The following is a 23,136-nucleotide window of genomic DNA, read 5'->3' on the forward strand; positions in this document are numbered from 1 at the left end:
TCCTCAAGCCTTGCCTGATACAGTTTCTCCTAAGTTGAACAGCCTGCATAAGTAAAGTCAAGCCAGGGACAGTAAATGCTACGCTATCAAATGAATAAAGCCTTCTGTAATTAATAGTCCCTTTATAAAATAGCTCTTAAGCTGATATTGATCGTTGCCCGGCTTCCCTCACAGATTAGGTGGCAGTAAGTTTTACTACACCTTCACACCCACAAACGAACATTACATTTTTATTTATATAGATTTTGCATTCTCTGCCAAAGACTGTTACTTTTTTGCTACATAACGTGGATGTAGGAGGAATTTGCATTTTCCAACTGGGACATTTTTTTAAGTCCCCCATTTCAGCCTCAAATCTGGGGCAATCATTTGTAAGTGACCAAATGTTCCATTTCATTCTCTTGTAAACAAATCCTGGGTGGATGTCTGAAATCTGACAACCCCACTTAATAATGTTCCTCCATGCCGCCTGATCCAACTTCGGAGTTTCATTCCCGTCTCCTTCCCGGGGGAATCCCCCCAAGTGGCTGCCATGAGCGCTAATGATGTCATTTGTCACTGTCTATTGTCAAGGCAACGCAATCCATAAATGCAAGGCATGCAGAAAGGCTCTTGAACGAAGAGAGAGACAGGGAGAGGCGGAAGTGGGAGCGCTCTGATGCTAAAAATATAACAGCGCATTAAAGGTTAGATTGCGTTGTCTAACTTTCACATCTTCTTCCATAGTAGGAATCAAGAACCTGCCTCTCTGCATTTTCAAATTAGATTTTGAAGAAATCTCCTTAGAGAAAGACAAGAAAGGAAAACCAAAAAGAAGACTGAATGGGATGAGGACACAGAAAAGAGCCTTCTTGGTGGCTGCTCCAAGGTTACAAAATTCCTTCCCAAGAAGGAATTGTGTTTTGCAGAGAAAAATGCTATTTTTGATTGAAAACAACCCCATGTAAATTTTGTACAGAAATGCAAAATGTTTTTCATTGAATTGAGCAGTTGTGATGATGATGATGATGATGATGATGATGATGATGATGATAATAATAATAATAATAATATCGAACTGCAAAGACTCTGGCACAAGCCAGTAAAGGTGGTCCCAGTGGTGATTGGCACACTGGGTGCAGTGCCTAAAGACTTTGGCCTGCAGTTAAACACAGTCGGCGCTGACAAAATTACTATCTGTCACCTGCAAAAGGGCACCCTACTCAGATCTGCATGCACTATTCGCCGACACATCACATAGTTTAATTTAACTAATTTATGACACCATAAAACCTTCCAGCAGCATGCATAAGAATGAGGAAGTACTCCATCAAGAATTCGGTGTCACAAGTGGAAAGTGAAGCGACAGCTCCCCTTGTGGCTGGAATCGAGCATACCCTCATGTCCAATGTGTGATCCAATGCAAGAACCAGCAGAGTGATCTTGTTTGCTGTGGACTCATCTTGTGGTGTTTCAAATAATAATAATAATAATAATAATAATAATAATAAGTTTGACACATTGGGTGCAGTGCCTAAAGACTTTGGCCTGCACTTAAAAACAATAGGTGCTGACAAAATTACCATCTGTCAGTTGCAAAAGGGTACCCTACTTGGATCTGAACACATTATTTGCCGATATATCACACAGTCTTACACACTTGGGAAGTGTCCGACATATGATCCAATACAACAGCCAGCAGAGTGCTCTTGTTTGCTGTGGACTCATCTTGTTGTGTTTCAAATGATGATGATGATGATAATAATAATAATAATAATAATAATAATAATAATAATAATATGATGATGATGATGATGATGTTTGGCACATTGGGTGCAGTGCCTAAAGACCTTGGCCTGCACCTAAAAACAATCGGCGCTTACAAAATTACCATCTCTCAGTTGCAAAAGGCCTCCCTAGTTGGATCTGCACACATTATTTGCTGATATATCACACAGTCTTACACACTTGGGAAGTGTCTGACATGTGATCAAATACAAAAGCCAGCATTGTGATCTTGTTTGCTGTGTACTAATCTTATTGTGTGTCAAATAATGATGATTATAATGATGATGATGATGATGATGATAATAATAATAATAACAATAGTAAGTGGTAGTAGTAGTAGTAGTAGTAGCAGCAGCAGCAAAAGTGGTATTGGTGGTACAGGAAGAAGAAATTAGGTCTACAGAAGTATGATTGTGCTCCCATAGGATTGTGGATCAGTGCAATAGCGCTACTGAAGAGGTATGATATCAGTGTGGTGTGTGTATATAGTAGAGCTGTTCAAAAAAGGTTGCCTGTCACCATTTGGAGGGCAAGCTAGCTGGGAGGGAGACCGCATTCTGGGAAATGTAGTTTGGGAAGGCAAAGAACCCCTGTGGCAGAGGCCCTGCCCTAAACTACATTTCCTAGAATTCTGCTCGCATCAGAAAGCCCCAATGAGGTCGGGGAGAGCTATTGTCCATTAGCAGCAGCAGGCAGAGTTGAAATAAATTATTGAATCTGCAAAGAGGAGTGATAGTAAGTAAATATGTGTTGGACTGGGAGAAAAATACCTAAGCTGAAGTTCTATGGTATGTATTGTGTGCAATGCACTCTACGTGGGGCTACCCTTGAAGACGGCCCGGAAATTACGACTCTGGAACTCATTAAAGCATAGTGATTGATTACAAAAACAATATGCGCGGGGAGTATAGACGATGGATGATGGGATTTGCAGTACCTTCAAGCAATTCAGCTCTGATTTCCACAGACCACTGAGACCTCCACAAATTATAGACCTGGAACAAACTTGGCACACAGAACCCCAATCATAGAATCATAGAATCAAAGAGTTGGAAGAGACCTCACGGGCCATCCAGTCCAACCCCCTGCCAAGAAGCAGGAATATTGCATGATGAAAAGAAAATACTGGAGGGGGCTGGGAGGAATTGACAATGATTTATAGGAGATGTAGTTCACCTACAAATGGAGAATGTGAATGACTGTGCATTTGGACCCAACTTGGCACAAATACTCAATATGCCCAAATTTGAACACTGATGAAATTTGAGGGAAACAGATCTTGACATTTAGGAGTTGCAGTTGCTGGGATGCATAGTTCCCCTGCCATCAAAGAGCATTCTGAACTCCAACAACAATGGAATTGAACCAAACTTGGCATGCAGAACTCCCATTATCAATAGAAAATTCTGGAGAAGTTTGGGGAAAATATGTTAAGATATGTAAGATTCCTCCTGCAATTAGTAAAGCTCCACCAAACATGGTATTGGACTTAACTTGGCACACAGAACCCCATGGCCAGCAAAAAATACTGAAGGTCTTTATGGGAAATTTACTTTGATTTGAAGTTGTAGTTGACCTCCATCCAGACAGCACTGTGAACCCAAACACCAATGGATCTGGACCGAGCTCGGCAGGGGGTGAGGGCTTGGTGGCAAAGGCTCCCCAGACTGCCAGGCCGTGTGGAGCCCTCCTCCTGGTTCTGCCCCACTTAAGCTCAGCAGGGGGTGAGTGCCATGGCACTCCATGGATGGCCAGGCCATGCGGGGAGCCGTCTGCCCAGGGGATGAGAGCCGAGCAGAAAAGGCTCCTCAATGGCAAGGCTGGGCAGGCAGCCCTCCGCCTGGCCCCCGCGCCCTTCCAAGTTCAGAAAGGCACGTGGGCCAGGTGGAAAGGCTGCCCGCAAGGCAAGTCCATGCAGGTAGCCCTCCGCCTTGCCCACGTGCCCTTACAAGTTCGGAAAGGCACGTGGACCGGGCAGAAAGGCTGCCCGCATGGCAAGGCCTTGCGGGCAGTCCTTCGCTTGGCCCCTGCGCCTTTACGAGTTCGGAAAGGTGCGTGGGCCGGGCTGAAAGGTTGCCCGCATGGCAAGGCCTTGTGGGCAGCCCTCCGCCCCCATGCCCTTCCGAATTTGGAAATCTGCATGGGCTGGGCTGAAAGGCTGCCCACATGGCAGCCATTTTGGAGGGGATGGGGCCAACCAAGGCAGCTTCGCGACCCCCGAAAATGGCCTAACGACCCCTCTGGGGGTCGCGGCCCCCAGGTTGGGAACCGCTGCTCTACGAGTTCTCACTCACAAATAATTCTGCTCCTTGATCTCACCCTGAGTTTTTAAATCATTTTATGTACATACGGCCCGGTCACTGTCATTATGTTTGGTTTACCGCTTTTTAATTATTATTTTGTTTATTGTAGTCCTATGTTCTGTGTTTTACTGCGATGTTGTTTATTTTATTGTAACTTGTATCTTATTTTATTGTAATTTGTTGTTTGGGCTTGGCCTCATGTAAGCTGCCCCGAGTCCCCGTTGGGGAGATGGTGGCGGGGTATAAATAAGTATTATTATTATTATTATTATTATTATTATTATTATTATTATAGAGAAAGAGAGAAAGATTCAAGGGGATGGCTGTTATGCCTTTTAAAAAAGTTTTTGTCAAAACTTTAAAAATTCCCCAAAAATCAGCAGATGCGCGAATCTTTCTGAAACTTGGAGGGAATGATGCCTGGTTATCTTGTCTCATTTTTTAAAATTTTCCCCATTTTTTTATTGATTATACAGGCCTAACTTGTAGCCTCAATGATGAAGCATCTGTAGTGGAATAGCAAGTTGGTGTGAGAAACTCCGAAGATTAAAGCCTAGAGGAGACGTTAATCCTGGAGGAAAGTAAGTAAAGGTAAGTACATCTTTGCATTTGGAAAAAAGTCCTCTCTATTTTGGAAATGGAGGGGCAGGACGGGAATAGCCATGTCTCACCTGATGAGCAATTATCAAAGTTGAGATCTCCGCAGAGTACATCGAACGCCACCAGCTCCTCTGGGTTGGCTGTGCTGGAGGAGGAGGTAGATTTTCGGAAATCAGCCAGCCAATCCTGAAGCAAGTCCAGTTGTTCACATCGGACAGTCGTGTCCCCTGCGAGGAGCAGAAGAGAAACAAGGAACATGTTGATATCTATCACAGAAAGCTTCCAGACCATAAGAGGCAATCCTACAAACACAACATTGAAATTCCTTCAGAGGTAGTAGATATACAAAACAAGGAGGGAAGAATGTAGGTCATGGATAAGGTGAAATTTAAAAGCTTTCCAAGGGCAAACAATGGCTTAAAGGATTATTTTTGGAATACTCCTAAAACAGAGAACTAGATTTATGGGCTACAGGCAAAATGAAAAAGGCATAACTAAGAAATGCAGGACTGTTATGCCACTTAAGACACCTTAAAATACTCAGACAGAACAGGATTCTCAAACTGTGCTCCGCGGAGCCTTTGGGGTTCCACGAATGATAGTGAGTGGCTCAGTGGGGCTATGTTCCACGAGAAACTTTTGCTTCAAAAAGAGTTCCGCAGCTGAAAATGTTTGAGAACCCCTGAGATAGCAGAAGGAGACATTCATCTAAATGGAAGAATATGACATCTAAAGGACACAAACTTTCTGAGAAGATTAGAAAACGTTGTTTTAAATGCTAGCTATTGCTACTCATAAAATGAGATGTCGCTTGGAACATCCCTTAAAGCCCACTGGCCACGTTGATGTGGGCATTCTGGGAGAGCTATGTAATGTTTGTATATTTTTAGGTTTTCAATTGTATTGTATTCTATTGTATTGAAGAAGGAGGAGGAGGAGGAGGAGGAGGAGGAGGAGGAGGAGCAGGAGGAGGAGGAGGAGGAGGAGGAGGAGGAGGAGGAGAAGGAGGAGGAGAAGGAGGAGGAGGAGGAGGAGGAGAAGGAGGAGGAGGAGGAGAAGGAGAAGAAGAAGGAGGAAAAGAAGGAGAAGGAGAAGGAGAAGAGGAAGAGGAAGGAGGAGGAGGAGGAGGAGGAGAAAAAGGAGTAGGAGAAGAAGGAGGAGGAGGAGGAGGAGAAGAAGGAGGAGGAGGAAGAGGATGAGGAGGAGAAGGAGGAGGAGAAGAAGAAGAAGGAGGAGGAGGCGGAGAAGAAGAAGGAGGAGGAGGAGGAGGAGGAGAAGAAGGAGAAGGAGAAGGAGGAGTAGGAGAAGGAGAAGAAGAAGAAGAAGAAGAAGAAGAAGAAGAAGAAGAAGAAGAAGAAGAAGAAGGAGAAGAGGAGGAGGAGGAGGAGGACTTTATTTTTCTACCCCGCCTCCATCTCCCCAAGGGGACTCAGGGCGGCTTACATGGGGCCAAGCCCAGGCAACATACAATTAAAAGCAAAACAGCAGCAAGTTACAAATTAAAAAGACACAAAACAGCATAACAGTAATAAACAAGCATCAAGCAACAGCAACCCAAATTTTGGAGGGGGGGAAGGAGGCCAACATACAAAATGATTAAAAGGTAAGTAGTTCAGTAAGGTGGATAGGAATATAACTGGCACAGGAGATATAATGGAAACAGAGCAATTAAACAGGAACAGGATCATCTCAGTTTAACATACTAATATGAATAATGATGTAATATAGGAATTCAGGGTTTTATTGTATGTTGCTTTGAGGTTTTTTTTAGAGAGAAAAAGTGGGGTGGTAGTAGTAGTAATGGTAGATAGACAGATTCCGGAGCCAGGGGGCCACAACCAGAAGGCCCTATCCAGGCCCATAGCCAGGATTTTGATTTGGGGGGAGGGGTCTAGGATCTACTCTAGCAAACCTTTTGTATTGTTACCCCAATACCCCCATGCATATGGGATATATTGATCATGGTGATGAGATCATGATATGAATAAATATAAGTTTAAATAATGTACCAGTAAGGCCTTCTCGTGGACACCCTAAGAATTTCGGGATGGGTGGGGTTTAAGCCCCTCAAGCCCCCGCCCTGGCTATGGGCCTGGCCCTATCCCTCATTCCCACCAGCCGTGCTTGAAAGGGTGGTGGGACCATGAGAAGCCCCCTCCCCAGAGAATCTTAAGGTTCAAGTTAGTTCATAAGGGCAGACGTGGTCATGCAAATAGGCTGAACCCGAACTGCAAAGGTGGGAGAAAAAATCCTTTTCTGTTTAAGGAAACATTGTTTGAGAACATAGAAATTCTAGACTACACCAACAACCATCATGTCAGACTACACAAAGGAGCCACTGAAATCCACAAGCATGTGACAATTTCAACAGAAATTGAACGTGAAAAAAATCTGGTTACCAGTATTAAAAAACACCAGAATCAAGACAGTAAATAAGGAGCACCAGGAGAACTCCAGACAGCAAACAAGTGCCTGTTAACACCTCCCAAACAGAGGATGCCTCTAGGCAACAACAGACAGGCTACCTCTATGCAGATACCCTCACTGATTGACTTTGCAAACTTCATGGCTAATCAAATGCTAATTCAAGCTTACTAATCACAACATTCACACTTCCTTTAAACAGACAAGGGTTCTTTCTCCCACCCTGGACATTATTCCACAGGTATGGATACCCTCCACTTGCCTCACTGCCAAAAGAACCTCTGAAGATGCCATTAGCCATAGATGCAAGCGAAACATTAGGAGAGAGTGCTGCTGGAACATGGCCTTATAGCCCGAAAAAAATCACAAAAACTCAGTAATTTTAGCTATGAAAGTTTTCGACTATACAATAATAGGTTGGTGAGTTTTCCAGGCTGTATGGCCATATTCCAGAAGCATTATCTAATATACAAATAACATATAATACATAGGAGCCCCCGCTAGTGCAGTGGGTTAATCCCTTGTACTGGCAGGACTGAAGGTCACAGCCTCGAATCCAGGGAGAGTGTGGATGAGCTCCCTCTATCAGCTCCAGCTCCTCATGCGGAGACATGAGATAAGCCTCCCACAAGGATGATACAACATCAAAACATCCGGGCATCCCCTGGGCAACGTCCTTGCAGACGGCCAATTCTCTCACACCAGAAGCGACTTGCAATTTCTCAAGTCACTCCTGACACAACAAAACAAACAAACAAACAAACAAACAAAAACTAATACAATAATACCATGTCCAGTTCTGGGCACCAGAATTAAATTGTGATATGCACAAGATAGAAAGTGTCCAGAGCATGGTGGAGTCTCTTTCTCTGGAGGTTTCTAAACAGAGGCTGGATGGCTATCTGTCAGGAAGGCTTTGATTGTGAGTTCTTGCCTGGCTTAAGGGGGTTGGACTGGATGGTCTTTGGGGTCTCTTCTGACTTTGTGATTCTATGTATCTGTCTTCAACTCAGCTTCTGACTTATGCACAGATTTCATAGGGGAACAGGCAAAGAAAAATGCCTTTCTTTTCCAAACGCAAGCTGTGAGTTGGCGCATGGCACCGGCTTTGGGGATGTCGGATGACAGATTCCCCACATCTCAAATTTGTTTGCCTAGTGCAGCTCAGCGGAGACTCTCCAAGGTCTTTGTACACGGCCAGGTTTGCATCAGTAAGGAATTGTGTGCCTCATTTTGCACAACCTGATTTATGGCATGACGCCCTCATGTCCTTGCCTGCCTCCTAAACCCATCCATCATGCAGAGTGTTCAGTTGGTTACCTTCAAAGATACTTCAGTTGCAGATTGGAAATCCTGCTTTCCAGTCACCAACAATTGCCTGTGTGTGCATGCCCCATGCACCGATTGTGAATGTGAAAGCCAGTCTGGTTTATTCATTTATTATATCAGAAACAAATTGAGAATACGGTTATAATGTATTTAAAAATGCAAACAAAGTTTAAAATTTGGCATTGTACTAAATGTCCTTTGACCAGAAGCTGACCACTTAGAGTGCCTCTGGTGTCGCTGTGAGAAGGTCCTCCATTGTGCATGTGGCAGGGCTCAGGTTGCATTGTTGTAGGTGGTCTGTAGTTTGCTCTTCTCCACATGTCGTGGACTCCACTTTGTGGCCCCATTTATTAAGGTTGGTTCTGCAACCTTCTAAGTCTTCCAAGTCACCTTCCAAGTCACCCAGATTTCTGTGTGCCCAGGGGGCAGTTTCTCATCCAGTCTCAGCCACAGATTGAGGTTCCGGGTTTTAGCCTGCCATTTTTGGACTCTTGCTTGCTAAGGTGATACTGTGACTATCTCTGTAGATCTTAGAAAACTACTACTTGATTTAAGGCATTGGGGTGCTGGCTGATATCCAAACAAAGGATGGGCCGGAGATGTCACTGCCTTGGTCAGGTGGTGCAATACCTGCAAACCAGTATAATTTCACCACCATGCAGTCATTGAATTCTTGAAAGCATCTTTAAACTTACTCACCCAACGATGCACAGTACTAACATCAACACAATCACCATAAACAGCTTGCATTCTCTGATGAATCTCCTTTGGGGTGACACCTTCTCCTGTCAAGAATTCAATGATTGCATGTTGCTTAAGTTGCATTGACCGACCGTCTGTGCAGGGTTCCATACTTTGCACTTTAACAACACAACCGTTCAATGCTAAGGCTTCCTGCCAAAATGGAACTGTAGAGGAGAGCCTACTGAACAAGCCAGTACCTGCCGCATACCAGTACTGCCATCTGTTGAGGAGTTACGAAGGTGGAGGCATTACTTTTCATTCAACCCTCGTATGATAACAGGAATATCTATCCATCCATTCATCTATCTATCTCCCTCAAATTCCCCATAGAGATGGGGGCATTTTGCCATCTCCTTCCTAAGCAGGTAATGTATCGTTCAAACTATATCCTTTTCCCTGCCTAAATGTTTCATTCATAGGGCCGCCCCAACTCATAGCTTTCATGACAAGGAATGACAACAACTCAAAGACATATCTGTCCAAATAGGAGCATAGTGTCTAGATCTAAGGAAGTCATGCTACCTCTCTATTCTGCTTTGGTTAGACCACATCTGGAATATTGTGTCCAATTCTGGGCACCACAATTCAAGAGAGATATTGACAAGCTGGAATGTGTCCAGAGGAGGGCGACTCAAATGATCAAGGGTCTGGAGAACAAGCCCTATGAGGAGCGGCTTAGGGAACTGGGCATGTTTAGCCTGAAGAAGAGAAGGCTGAGAGGAGATATGATAGCCATGTATAAATATGTGAGACAGGCCCGTAGCCAGGATTTCGTTTCGGGAGGGGGGGCTGAATTTTTTTTCAGGGGGGTTTCGGGGGGGGGGGCTGAGTTTCGGGGGGGGGGGGGCTGAGTCTGAGTGAAAGAGGGGCTAGTCTAGCAAACTTTTTGTATCGTTACCCCAATACCCCCATGCATATGGGATATATTGAGTATGGTGATCAGGTCATGATATTAATAAACATAACAGTTTAAATAATGCACCATTAAGGCTTTTTCGCGAACCACCATGAAAATTTCGGGGGGGGGGGGCTGAAGCCCCCCGAGCCCCCCCCCCCCCCCCCGGCTACATGCCTGATGTGAGAGGAAGCCACAGGGAGGAGGGAGCAAGCTTGTTTTCTGCTTCTCTGGAGACTAGGACGCGGAACTATGGCTTCAAACTACAAGAGAGGAGATTCCATCTGAACATTAGGAAGAACTTCCTGACTGTGAGAGCCGTTCAGCAGTGGAACTCTCTGCCCCGGAGTGTGGTGGAGTCTCCTTCTTTGGAAGCTTTTAAGCAGAGGCTGGATGGCCATCTGTCAGGGGTGATTTGAATGCAATATTCCTGCTTCTTGGCAGAATGGGGTTGGACTGGATGGCCCGTGAGGTCTCTTCCAACTCTTTGATTCTATGATTCTAAATATCCCAATTCACTAAAGTTCAGTTTCCCCAGTACAAAAGTGTTTCAGTTTTTAGAAAAGTTAAGGGAAACATTCACCAAGACCTGTTTGTATCAACTTGTTAAAACCTGTTTAATTTTAGTTACCTTGGCAAAAACGCAGTGAAAATGTGAGACCTGATTTATGAAGCCATAAAACAGGTTGCAAACGTGGTTTTTGAGATGTGCTTATTTCATGTAAGTGTGTTGGACTGAGGCTTAAGATAACGAAGTTCAATTCTCCAAAGAGACCACTCACTACCGTCTCATTTTGGTATAAAGCACACGCCACTGCTAGCAAATCTGATAAGGAGTAAAGGCACCGGTGGCTAAAGAAACGAACTAAGGCTTAGCGTAAGAACACTATTAAAAATATAAAAGGCCTTCAAACTGACTCTGAACTATGCTGGTGGAAGCGAGAGGAAAAGGAGTCAGGAGTTGAATATGAACCAACATTGTGATGCTGAAGTAAAGGTGACTGCTGGGTCGCTGTGAGTTTTTCAGGCTTTTTATTTATCATAGAATCATAGAATCAAAGAGTTGGAAGAGACCTCATGGGCCATCCAGTCCAACCCCATTCTGCCAAGAAGCAGGAATATTGCATTCAAATCACCCCTGACAGATGGCCATCCAGCCTCTGCTTAAAAGCTTCCAAAGAAGGAGCCTCCACCACACTTCGGGGCAGAGAGTTCCACTGCTGAACGGCTCTCACAGTCAGGAAGTTCTTCCTAATGTTCAGATGGAATCTCCTCTCTTGTAGTTTGAAGCCATTGTTCCGCGTCCTAGTCTCCAAGGAAGCAGAAAACAAGCTTGCTCCCTCCTCCCTGTGGCTTCCTCTCACATATTTATACATGGCTATCATATCTCCTCTCAGACTTCTCTTCTTCAGGCTAAACATGCCCAGTTCCCTAAGCCGTTCCTCATAGGGCTTGTTCTCCAGACCCTTGATCATTTTAGTCGCCCTCCTCTGGACACATTCCAGCTTGTCAATATCTCTCTTGAAATGTGGTGCCCAGAATTGGACACAATATTCCAGATGTGGTCCAGATGTTGTCATCAGCAACCATACCATTGTATTACATTTCTAACAGAGCAAAACAAACACACAGATTAAAAAAAACCCCACAGATTTTGCAAACTTGGTAGTTGGTTAAATGTCCCTTGACCAGTATCTGGCCACTTGGAGTGCCTCTGGTGTTGCTGCAAGAAGGTCCTCCATTGTGCATGTAGCAGGGCTCAGGTTGCATTGCAGCAATGGTCAGTGGTTTGCTCTTCCCCACACTCGCATGCCGTGGATTCCACCCTGTAGCCCCATTTCTTAAGATTGGCTCTGCATCTCGTGGTGCCAGTCTGTTCAGCGCCTTCCAAGTCGCCCAGTCTTCTGAGTGCCCAGGGGGAAGTCTCTCATCTGGTATCACCCATGAATTGAGGTGCTGGGTTTGGGCCTGCCACTTTTGGACTCTCGCTTGCGAGGAAAAGATGGGGCAATGCTGACAGGGGACAGGGAAAAGGCAGAACTACTTAATGCCTTCTTTGCCTCGGTCTTCTCACAAAAAGATAGTCTTCAACCTCAGCAAGATGGAGTGGATGAGGGATTGGAGGACATCCAACCCCAAATTGGGAAAGAAGTCGTCCAGGAATACCTGGCCGCTCTTAATGAGTTCAAGTCCCCAGGGCCAGATCAACTACACCCAAGAGTATTGAAGGAACTAGCGGAAGTCATTTCGGAACCATTGGCAACCATCTTTGAGAGTTCTTGGAGAACGGGAGAAGTTCCAGCAGATTGGAGGAGGGCCAATGTGGTCCCAATCTTCAAGAAGGGAAAAAAGGATGACCCAAACAACTACCGTCCGGTCAGCCTCACGTCGATACCGGGCAAGATTCTGGAAAAGATTGTTAAGGAAGCGGTCTGCAAACACTTAGAAACAAATGCAGTCATCGCTAATAGTCAACATGGATTTATCAAAAACAAGTCATGCCAGACTAATCTGATCTCTTTCTTCGATAGAGCTACAAGCTGGGTAGATGCGGGGAATGCCGTGGATGGAGCGTACCTGGATTTCAGTAAGGCCTTCGACAAGGTCCCCCATGACCTTCTGGCAAGGAAACTAGTCCAATGTGGGCTAGGCAAAACTACGGTGAGGTGGATCTGTAATTGGTTAAGTGGACGAACACAGAGAGTGCTCACTAATGCTTCCTCTTCATCTTGGAAAGAAGTGACAAGTGGAGTGCCGCAGGGTTCCATCTTGGGCCCGGTCCTGTTCAACATCTTTATTAATGACTTAGATGAAGGGCTAGAAGGCATGATCATCAAGTTTGCAGACGACACCAAATTGGGAGGGATAGCCAATAGTCCAGAGGACAGGAGCAGAATTCAAAACGATCTTGACGGATTAGAGAGATGCGTCAAAACTAACAAAATGAAGTTCAACAGGGACAAATGTAAGATACTCCACTTTGGCAGGAAAAACGCAAAGATACAGAATGGGGGACAATGCCTGGCTCGAGAGCAGTACGTGTGAAAAAGATCTTGAAGTCCTCGTGGACAAGTTAAACATGAGCCAACAAGGTGATGTGGTGGCAAAAAAAGCCAATGGGATTTTGGCCTGCATCAATAGGAGCATAGTGTCTAGATCTAAGGAAGTAATGCTCCCCATGCTCTGTTCCGCTTTGGTTAGACCACACCTGGAATATTGTGTCCAATTCTGGGCACCACAGTTCAAGTGAGATATTGACAAGCTGGAATGTGTCCAGAGGCAACTAAAATGATCAAGGGTCTGGAGAACAAGCCCTATGAGGAGCGGCTTAAGGAGCTGGGCATGATTAGCATGAAGAAGAGAAGGCTGAGAGGAGATATGATAGCCATGTATAAATATGTGAGAGGAAGCCACAGGGAGGAGGGAGCAAGCTTGTTTTCTGCTTCCCTGAAGACTAGGACACGGAACAATGGCTTCAAACTACAAGAAAGGAGATTCCATCTGAACATGAGGAAGAACTTCCTGACTGTGAAAGCCGTTCAGCAGTGGAACTCTCTGCCCCAGAGTGTGGTGGAGGCTCCTTCTTTGGAAGCTTTTAAACAGAGACTGGATGGCCATCTGTCAGGGGTGATTTGAATGCAATATTCCTGCTTCTTGGCAGAATGGGGTTGGACTGGATGGCCCATGAGGTCTCTTTCAACTCTTTGATTCTATGATTCTGTGATTCTATTCTATGAATGCTGGGTCGCTGTGAGAATGCTGCTGGAACATGGTCATAGAGCCCAAAAAACTCACAGCAACCCAGTGATCCCGGCCATGAGAGCCTTTGACAATACATTGTTGCTCTTCGCCAAAACTTCTCCTTTCCTGCCTTGGTCAGGGTGCATCTACACTGTAGAATTAATGCAGTTTGACACCACTTTAGCTGCCACTGCCCAATGCTATGGAATCCTGAGAGTTGTTGTTCTGCAAGGTCTTGAGCCTTCTCTGCCAAAGAATGTGAATGCCTCATCAACAAATCCTTCCCAAGATTTCATAGCATTGAGCTACAGGAGTTAAAGTGGGGTCAAACCGCATTAATTCTGCAGTGTAAATGCACCCTAGAATCATAGAATCATAGAATCAAAGAGTTGGAAGAGACCTCATGGGCCATCCAGTCCAACCCCATTTGGCCAAGAAGCAGGAATATTGAATCAGGGGAGCAGGTTGACCTCTGTCAGCTCCAGCTTCTCATTCATGGACATGAGAGAAGCCTCCCACAGTATGGTAAAATATTCAGGCAACCTCTGGGCAACATGCTTGCAGACGCCCAATTCTCTCACACTACAAGCGACTTGCAGTTTCTCAAGTCGCTCTTGACACAAAAATAATAATAACAATTATTTTTATTATCATAGAATCATAGAATCAAAGAGTTGGAAGAGACCTCATGGGCCATCCAGTCCAACCCCCTGCCAAGAAGCAGGAATATTGCATTCAAATCACCCCCGACAGATGGCCATCCAGCCTCTGTTTAAAAGCTTCCAAAGAAGGAGCCTCCACCACACTCCGGGGCAGAGAGTTCCACTGCTGAACGGCTCTCACAGTCAGGAAGTTCTTCCTCATGTTCAGATGGAATCTCCTCTCTTGTAGTTTGAAGCCATTGTTCCATTGCGTCCTAGTCTCCATAGAAGCAGAAAACAAGCTTGCTCCCTCCTCCCTGTGGCTTCCTCTCACATATTTATACATGGCTATCATATCTCCTCTCAGCCTTCTCTTCTTCAGGCTAAACATGCCCAGCTCCTTAAGCCGCTCCTCATAGGGCTTGTTCTCCAGACCCTAGGCATACTCAAACTGCAACACCAGTATAAGTGTTGTGAACATATTTTTCAGTTCTAAAAACGGAGCCAGACTTCACTTCTAGCAATAACCGATTTGTCTTTTTCAAAACATTTCCAAATATGCTCTCTCTGAAGAAAACAAACCCAGACCTGTTCCTTTTATGTAACTGAAATATTTCCCTTCTTTTTTTGCCATGGCTCTCCTTCACATATACATAGAACCCAAGGCATGAGCCGTGTTTTCAGATCAGATAACTAAGCCAAGGAAAGGCTGCTGTTATGAGCCGAGGTGCGTCTGTTCTGTTCCGTAAACGAAGGAAGATTTATTGAAGGACATCTAAGCTCTCCAATGTAAGCATTCCTATTAGGATGGAGCGTGGCAGATAAGGCTGGAAGCACGAAGCAAGCAGAGGAAAGACAAACAGGAAAGGAACTCCAGAGCTTTAAAGAGAGACAGGCTGATGGAGCGAAGGGGATTATTTAGCTCCTCTCATCTCTCTTTTTGCCTTTCTTTTCAGTAATGGGTCAGATCTGAAAGTACATCCATCAAAGTCTTGTCTAAAAAAGGGGAAAAGAAATGAGCAAACTTGGAATGAAAGGTCAAGGTGAATCACGGATGTATCTCAGAGAACTCGGGGAAGCTATTGTTGTTGTTCATTCGTTCAGTCGTCTCCGACTCTTCGTGACCTCATGGACCAGCCCACGCCAGAGCTCCCTGTCAGCCGTCACCACCCCCAGCTCCTTCAAGGTCAGTCCAGTAACTTCAAGGATGCCATCCATCCATCTTGCCCTTGGTCGGCCCCTCTTCCTTTTGCCTTCCACTTTCCCCAGCATCATTGTCTTCTCTGGGCTTTGCTGTCTCCTCATGATGTGGCCAAAGGACTTCAACTTTGTCTCTAGTCTCCTTCCCTCCAATGAGCAGTCGGGCTTTATTTCCTGGAGGATGGACTGGTTGGATCTTCTTGCAGTCCACGGCACTCTCAGCACTTTCCTCCAGCACCACAGTTCAAAAGCATCAATCTTCCTGCGCTCAGCCTTCCCTAAGGTCCAGCTCTCACATCCGTAGGTGACTCCAGGGAAGAACGTGGCTTTGACTAGGCAGATCTTTGTTGCCAGTCTGATGTCTCTACTCTTTACTATTTTATCGAGATTGGACGTTGCTCTCCTCCCAAGAAGGAAGCGTCTTCTGATTTCCTGGCCACAGTCTGCATCTGCAGTCATCTTTGCGCCTAGAAATACAAAGTCTGTCACGGCCTCCACGTTTTCTCCCTCTATTTCCCAGTTGTCAATCATTCTTGTTGCCATAATCTTGGTTTTTTTGATGTTTAGCTGCAACCTGGCTTTTGCGCTTTCTTCTTTCACCTTGATTAGAAGGCTCCTCAGCTCCTCCTCGCTTTCGGCCATCAGAGTGGTGTCATCTGCATATCTGAGGTTGTTAATGTTTCTTCCAGCAATTTTTACCCCAGCTTTGCATTCCTCAAGCCCCGCACATCCTCGCATGATGTGTTCTGCATACAAGCTAAAAAGGTTGGGTGAGAGTATGCAGCCTTTCCCAATCTGGAACCAGTCTGTTGTTCCGTGGTCAGTTCTGACTGTTGCTACTTGGTCCTTGTACAGATTCCTCAGGAGAGAGGGAAGGGGGCTTGGGATGCCCATCCTGCCAAGAACTTGCCACCGTTTATTATGATCCACACAGTCAAAGGCTTTAGAATAGTCAATGAAGCAAAAATAGATGTTTTTCTGAAACTCCCTGCCTTTCTCCATTATCCAGCATCCGGATATTGGCAATCTGGTCTCTCGTTCCTCTGCCTTTTCTAAACCCAGCTTGAACATCTGGCAACTCTCGCTCCATGTCTTGCTGGAGTCTTCCTTGCAGGATCTTGAGCATTACCTTACTGGCATGAGAAATAAGGGCCACTGTATGGAAGTTGGAGCAGTCTTTCGCGTTTCCCCTTTTTTGGTATGGGGATATAAGTTGATTTTTTCCAGTCTGATGGCCATTCTTGTGTTTTCCATATTTGCTGGCATACGGCATGCATCACCTTGACAGCATCATCTTTTAAGATTTTAAACAGTTCAGCTGGGATCCCGTCGTCTCCTGCTGCCTTGTTGTTAGCAATGCTTCTTAAGGCCCATTCCACCTCACTCCTCAGGATGTCTGGTTCTAATTCATTCACCACACCGTCAAAGCTATCCTCGATATTATTATCCTTCCTATACAGATCTTCTGTATAGTCTCGCCACCTTCTATTAAGCTATTAGAAGCTATTAAGCAATGTAAAACTGGCAAAGCACCTGGCCCAGATGACTTAATGATGGAGCAAATCAAACACTCGGGGGTCCCAAAGCTGAACACTGGCTTTTGAAATTTTGCAATCAATGCTTGGCACGCAAACAGATTCCCAGACAATGGAGGAAAACTAAGATTGTTGCCATTTTAAAACCTGGTAAAGTTATCTCCAATACCAGGAATGACTGACCAATCTGTTGTGGCTGAGCTATTTACTGACGATGTGGATGATGGGATTCAGATTCCTGCTGGGATGCAGCTTCCTGGCTCTTTGTCTGTGCCTCAAATCTCTGGGCCTGCTTCTGAGGCTCCCACAGACAGTGCAGTGTCAACACAGCCATTTCCACCAGAAAGGAATTTTAACGAAGGAGATAGCGAGCAGGTGCCTTCCCATGCTGATACCGAAAGTGTAGATAGTGACTTGACCCGGGAAGCTCGCCTTGATCTCCGGGTCAGGCGGAGTTCTCGTCTGGCCAGCAGACGAGAAGCCAGCTCGGTTACACTCTCCTTGAAGGCACAGGTTCGCAGCTTGGGGTTCCTCCTGGATTCATCACTGAGCCTGGAATCCCAGGTGGCAGCGGTGGCCAGGGGAGCGTTCGCACAATTAAAACTTGTGTGCCAGCTGCGCCTGTACCTTGGGAAGTCAGACTTGGCTACGGTGGTCCACGCTCTCGTTACATCTAGGATAGACTACTGCAACACACTCTACCTGGGGTTGCCTTTGAAGACTGCTCAGAAGCTTCAAATAGTCCAACAAGAGGCAGCCAGGTTAATAACTGGGGTGGCATACAGGGAGCATACAACTCCCACGTTACGCCAGCTCCAATGGCTGCCAGTTTGCTACCGGGCACAATTCAAAGTGCTGGCTTTGGACTATAAAGCCCTAAATGGTCCCGGCCCAATTTACCTGTCCGAACGCATCTTCCCCTATGAACCATCACGGAGATTAAGATCCTCTGGGGAGACCCTGCTTTCCGTCCTGCCATTGTCACAGGCACGACTGGTGGGGACAAGAGACATGGCCTTCTCGGTGATTGCTCCCTGGCTATGGAACTCCCTTCCTGGTGAGATCAGGTCAGCCCCCTCTTTCCTGTCCTTTAGAACAGTGGTTCTCAACCTTCCACATGCCGCGACCCCTTAATACAGTTCCTCATGTTGTGGTGACCCCAACAATAACCCTAACATTATGGAGCCCCCAGTGTCACAGTGGGTTAAACCCATGTGCCGGCAGGACTGAAGACTGACAGGTCGCAGTTTCGAATCCGGGGAGAGGCGGATGAGCTCCCTCTATCAACTCCAGCTCCTCATATGAGGACATGAGAGAAGCCTCCCAGAAGGATGATAAAAAAAATCAAATCATCCGGGCGTCCCCTGGGCAACGTCCTTGCAGACGGCCAATTCTCTCACACCAGAAGCGACTTGCAGTTTCTCAAATTGCTCCTGACACGACAAAAAACAAAAAAACAAAAACAAAATCCTAACATTATGAATCGCCATGTAAATAATGATCTGCAGGATGTATTTTCGTTCACTGGAGCAAATTGGGCACAAATTTGAATACTGGTGGGGTTGGCAGGGGGATTGAGTTTGTCATTTGGGAGTTATAGTTGCTGGGATTAACAGTTAACCTGCAAACAAAGAGCATTCAGAACCCCACCAACAATGGAATTGAACCAAAGTTGGCACACAGAACTCCCAATGACCAACAGAAAATACTGGAAGGGTTTGGTGGGCATTGACCTTGAGTTTGGGAGTTGTAGTTCGCCTACATCCAGAGAGCACTGTGGGCTCAAACAATGTTGGATCTGAACCAAACTTGGCACGGATACTCAATATCCCCAAATGTGAACACTGATGGGCTTTGGGGAAAATAGATTTTGACATTTGGGAGTTGTACTTGCTGGGATTTATAGTTCACCTACAATCAAGGAACGTTCTGAACCCCAACAATGAATTGGGACAAACTTCCCACACAGAACCCCCATGACCAACAGAAAATACTGTGTTTTCTGATGGTCTTTGGCAACCCCTCTGACACCCCTTCGCGACCCCCCTAGGGGTCCCGACCCCCAGGTTGAGAAACACTGCCTTAATACAATTCCTCATGTTGTGATGACCCCCAACCATTACATTATTTTCATTGCTACTTCGTAACTGTAATTTTTCTACTGTCAATATATTGTCGAAGGCTTTAAACTCTAAAATTGCAACAGCACAACAACAGAGAGGAAGCAGGCAGGGACATCTAATTACCTCTCAACAAAAGTTTGCTCCAGGCACAGTCAGCCCATTGTATGCTAATCAAGGTGGTCAATTGAAACATTCACACCTAGCTCCAGCAGACAAGAGTCCTTTGTCTCACCCTGGTCATTCCACAGATATATAAACCCTTCTTCCTAGTTCCAACAGACCTCACTACCTCTGAGGATGCTTGCCATAGATGCAGGCGAAACGTCAGGAGAGAATGCCTCTAGACCATGGCCATACAGCCCGACAAAACCTACAACAACCCATCATGTAAATATCTGATATGCAGGATATATTTTCATTCACTGGACCAAATTTGGCACAAATACTCAATACGTCCAAATTTGAATACTGGTGGGGTTGAAAAGGGGGATTGATTTTGTCATTTTGGAGTTGTAGTTGCTGGGATTTATAGTTCACCTACAATCAAAGAGTATTCTGAACTCCACCTATGATGGGATTGAAACAAACTTGGCACGTATAACTCTCATGACCAAGAGAAAATACTGGAAGGGTTTAGTGGGCATTGACCTTGAGTTTTGGAGTTGTAGTTCAACCATACCCAGAGAGCACTGTGGACTCAAACAATGATGGAATTGGACCAAAATTGGCACAGATACTCAATAGGCCCCAATGTGAACACTAGTGGTGTTTGGGGAAAACAAACCTTGACATTAGGGAGTTGTAGTTGCTGGGATTTATAGTTCACCTACAATCAAAGAGCATTCTGAACTCCACCTATGATGGGATTGAAACAAACTTGGTACATATAACTCCCATGACCAAGAGAAAATACTGGAAGGGTTTAGTGAGCATTGACCTTGAGTTTTGGAGTTGTAGTTCAACCACATCCAGAGAGCACTGTGGACTCAAACAATGATGGAACTGGACCAAACTTGGCTCAGGTACTCAATAGGCCCCAATGTGAACACTAATGGAGTTTGGGAAAAACAAACCTTGACATTAGGGAGTTGTAGTTGCTGGGATTTATAGTTCACCTCCAATCAAAGATCATTCTGAACTCCACCTATGATGGGATTGAAACAAACTTGGCACGTATAACTCCCATGACCAAGAGAAAATACTGGAAGGGTTTGGTGGGCATTGACCTTGAGTTTTGGAGTTGTAGTTCAACCACATCCAGAGAGCACTGTGGACTCAAACAATGATGGAACTGGACCAAAATTGGCACAGATACTCAATAGGCCGCAATGTGAACACTAGTGGAGTTTGGGGAAAACAAACCTTGACATTAGGGAGTTGTAGTTGCTGGGATTTATAGTTCACCTACAATCAAAGAGCATTCTGAACTCCACCTATCAGTTTCGAGTCTCACAAAAGGTTTCTGCACCAGCCATATTTCAATAAGTAAAGCTGTCGTCTCTTCCTGAGCCTGATAATCCAAATATTATTTAAATCTTATCTCAAGATAAATATCATGTCAACTGGTAAGACTTCACTGTCGGGGTTACAATTGTTAAAAGGGGCTTTTAAAAAAGCATTCACAAGGAATGATGTGAAGGAAAATGAATCTCCTTAACGATCAACTCTCTTTCGAGCAATTTAGGATGAATTCTTGCCCTTTCTATTTCCAGCATAAACTGTTAGTAAAGTTTAATGTATTTCCAAGAAGAATAGCACCACGTCTGCATAAACTACTGAACACAACACCAGAGGTGAGGCTTAGATTTCCAAAAAGGTGGAGCAAAGCAGTGAAGTGCATTATTTCTACAGTGTAGACGCACCCATTTATTTTGTGTCCAAAGCACTGCATAAATAAACAAGTCCAAAAACTGATACAAATAAAGGGATTAGTAAAGGTGAAGGTTTTCCCCTGACATTAAGTCCAGTCATATCCGACTCTCGGGCTTGGTGCTCATCTCCATTTCTACACCCGAGAGCCGGCGTTTTCCGTAGACACCTCCAAGGTCATGTGGCCAGCATGACTGCATGGAGCACTGTTACCCTCCCTATTGATCTACTCACATTTGCATGTTTGCGAACAGGCAGAAGCTGAGGCTAACAGTGGGAGCTCACACCACTCCCCGGATTTGAACCAACGACTTTTCGGTCAGGAAGTTCAGCAGCTCAGCAATTTAATCCTCTGCATCACAAGGGGCTCCAAAATAACACTATAGGAAAAAAGTTTTCCCCAGCCAAAATCTACCTGCCTATTTGTTATAGATACTGATCCTAATGTCTGATCCGAACAGTCTTCAAAGGCAGCCCCACGTAGAGAGTGTTGCAGTAGTCTATACATCTCGTAAGGTTTCCCCACCCAAAATCTACCTGCCTGTTTGTTAAAGATACTGATCCTAATGATTGATCTGAACAGTCTTCAAAGGCAGCCCCACGTAGAGAGTGTTGCAGTAGTCTATACATCTCGTAAGGTTTCCCCACCCAAAATCTACCTGCCTGTTTGTTAAAGATACTGATCCTAATGATTGATCTGAACAGTCTTCAAAGGCAGCCCCACGTAGATGGTGTTGCAGTAGTCTATACATCTCGTAAGTTTTCCCCACCCAAAATCTACCTGCCTATTTGTTATAGATACTGATCCTAGTGTCTGATCCGAACAGTCTTCAAAGACAGCCCCACGTAGAGAGTGTTGCAATAGTCTATACATCTCGTAAGGTTTCCCCACCCAAAATCTACCTGCCTATTTGTTATAGATACTGATCATAATGTCTGATCCGTACAGTCTTCAAAGGCAGCCCCACATAGAGAGCGTTGCAGTAGTCTATACCTCCCGTTTAGACTACTGCAATGCTCTCTACGTGGGGCTGCCTTTGAAGACTGTTCAGAAGCTTCAATTGATCCAACGGACAGCAGCCAGGCTGTTAACAGGAGCAGCACTCAGGGAACGCACAACTCCTCTGTTGCGCCAGCTTCACTGGCTGCCAGTTTGCTACTGGGCACAATCCAAAGTGCTGGCTTTAGCCTTTAAAGCCCTAAATGGTTCTGGCCCAGTTTACCTGTCTGAACGCTTCTCCCCTTATGAACCATCTAGGACTTTAAGATCGTCCGGGGAGGCCCTGCTCTTGGTCCCGCCTTCTTTGCAGATCTGATTGGCAGGAACGAGGGACAGGGCCTTCTCAGCGGTGGCCCCCTTGCTATGGAACGCCCTTTGAAACTTCCAGCTTATTGCCTTAAAGGGATAACTCTTCATAGAATCATAGAATCAAAGAGTTGAAAGAGACCTCCTGGGCCATCCAGTCCAACCCTCTGCCAAGAAGCAGGAATATTGCATTTAAATCACCCCTGACAGATGGCCATCCAGCCTCTGTTTAAAAGCTTCCAAAGAAGGAGCCTCCACTACACTCCAGGGCAGAGAGTTCCACTGCTGAACGGCTCTCACAGTCAGGAAGTTCTTCCTCATGTTCAGATGGAATCTCCTTTCTTGTAGTTTGAAGCCGTTGTTTCGCGTCCTAGTCTCTAGGGAAGCAGAAAAAAAGCTTGCTCCCTCCTCCCTGTAAATGTATAGTTGGATTGATTGGTTATTTATAGCTGTCAATCAATGTTGTTTGCATCAGTTATATTGCTTCCTCAGCTCAATTGCTTGGCCCCACCCCTTCCTGAAGGAGGGCAGAGCTTTTCCTTTTCCATTCTACCATCAAACTTTCTATCAGATAGACGTAAGAGAGAGACTTGGCTCTAAAGCCCTTAATTAAGTTACCTCTCATCACCAATTCTAAGGTTTTTACCCTTGGGACTCAT

At 45.3% G+C, this 23,136-nt stretch overlaps 1 protein-coding gene across 2 annotated transcripts in view; it reads right to left on the bottom strand.

Annotated features, from left to right (window-relative positions):
* SMPD3 (sphingomyelin phosphodiesterase 3) overlaps positions 1 to 23,136 on the bottom strand; it is a 280,787-nt gene that overhangs the window by 25,618 nt on the left and 232,033 nt on the right. For both annotated transcript variants that reach the window (XM_060788073.2, XM_067471020.1), the window contains exon 5: positions 4,742 to 4,897. In XM_060788073.2, coding sequence (XP_060644056.2) covers positions 4,742 to 4,897 — 156 coding nt within the window. The remainder of the gene's footprint in view (positions 1 to 4,741; positions 4,898 to 23,136) is intronic.

Source organism: Anolis sagrei, chromosome 8, assembly GCF_037176765.1.
Source record: "Anolis sagrei isolate rAnoSag1 chromosome 8, rAnoSag1.mat, whole genome shotgun sequence".
NCBI lineage: Eukaryota > Metazoa > Chordata > Lepidosauria > Squamata > Dactyloidae > Anolis > Anolis sagrei.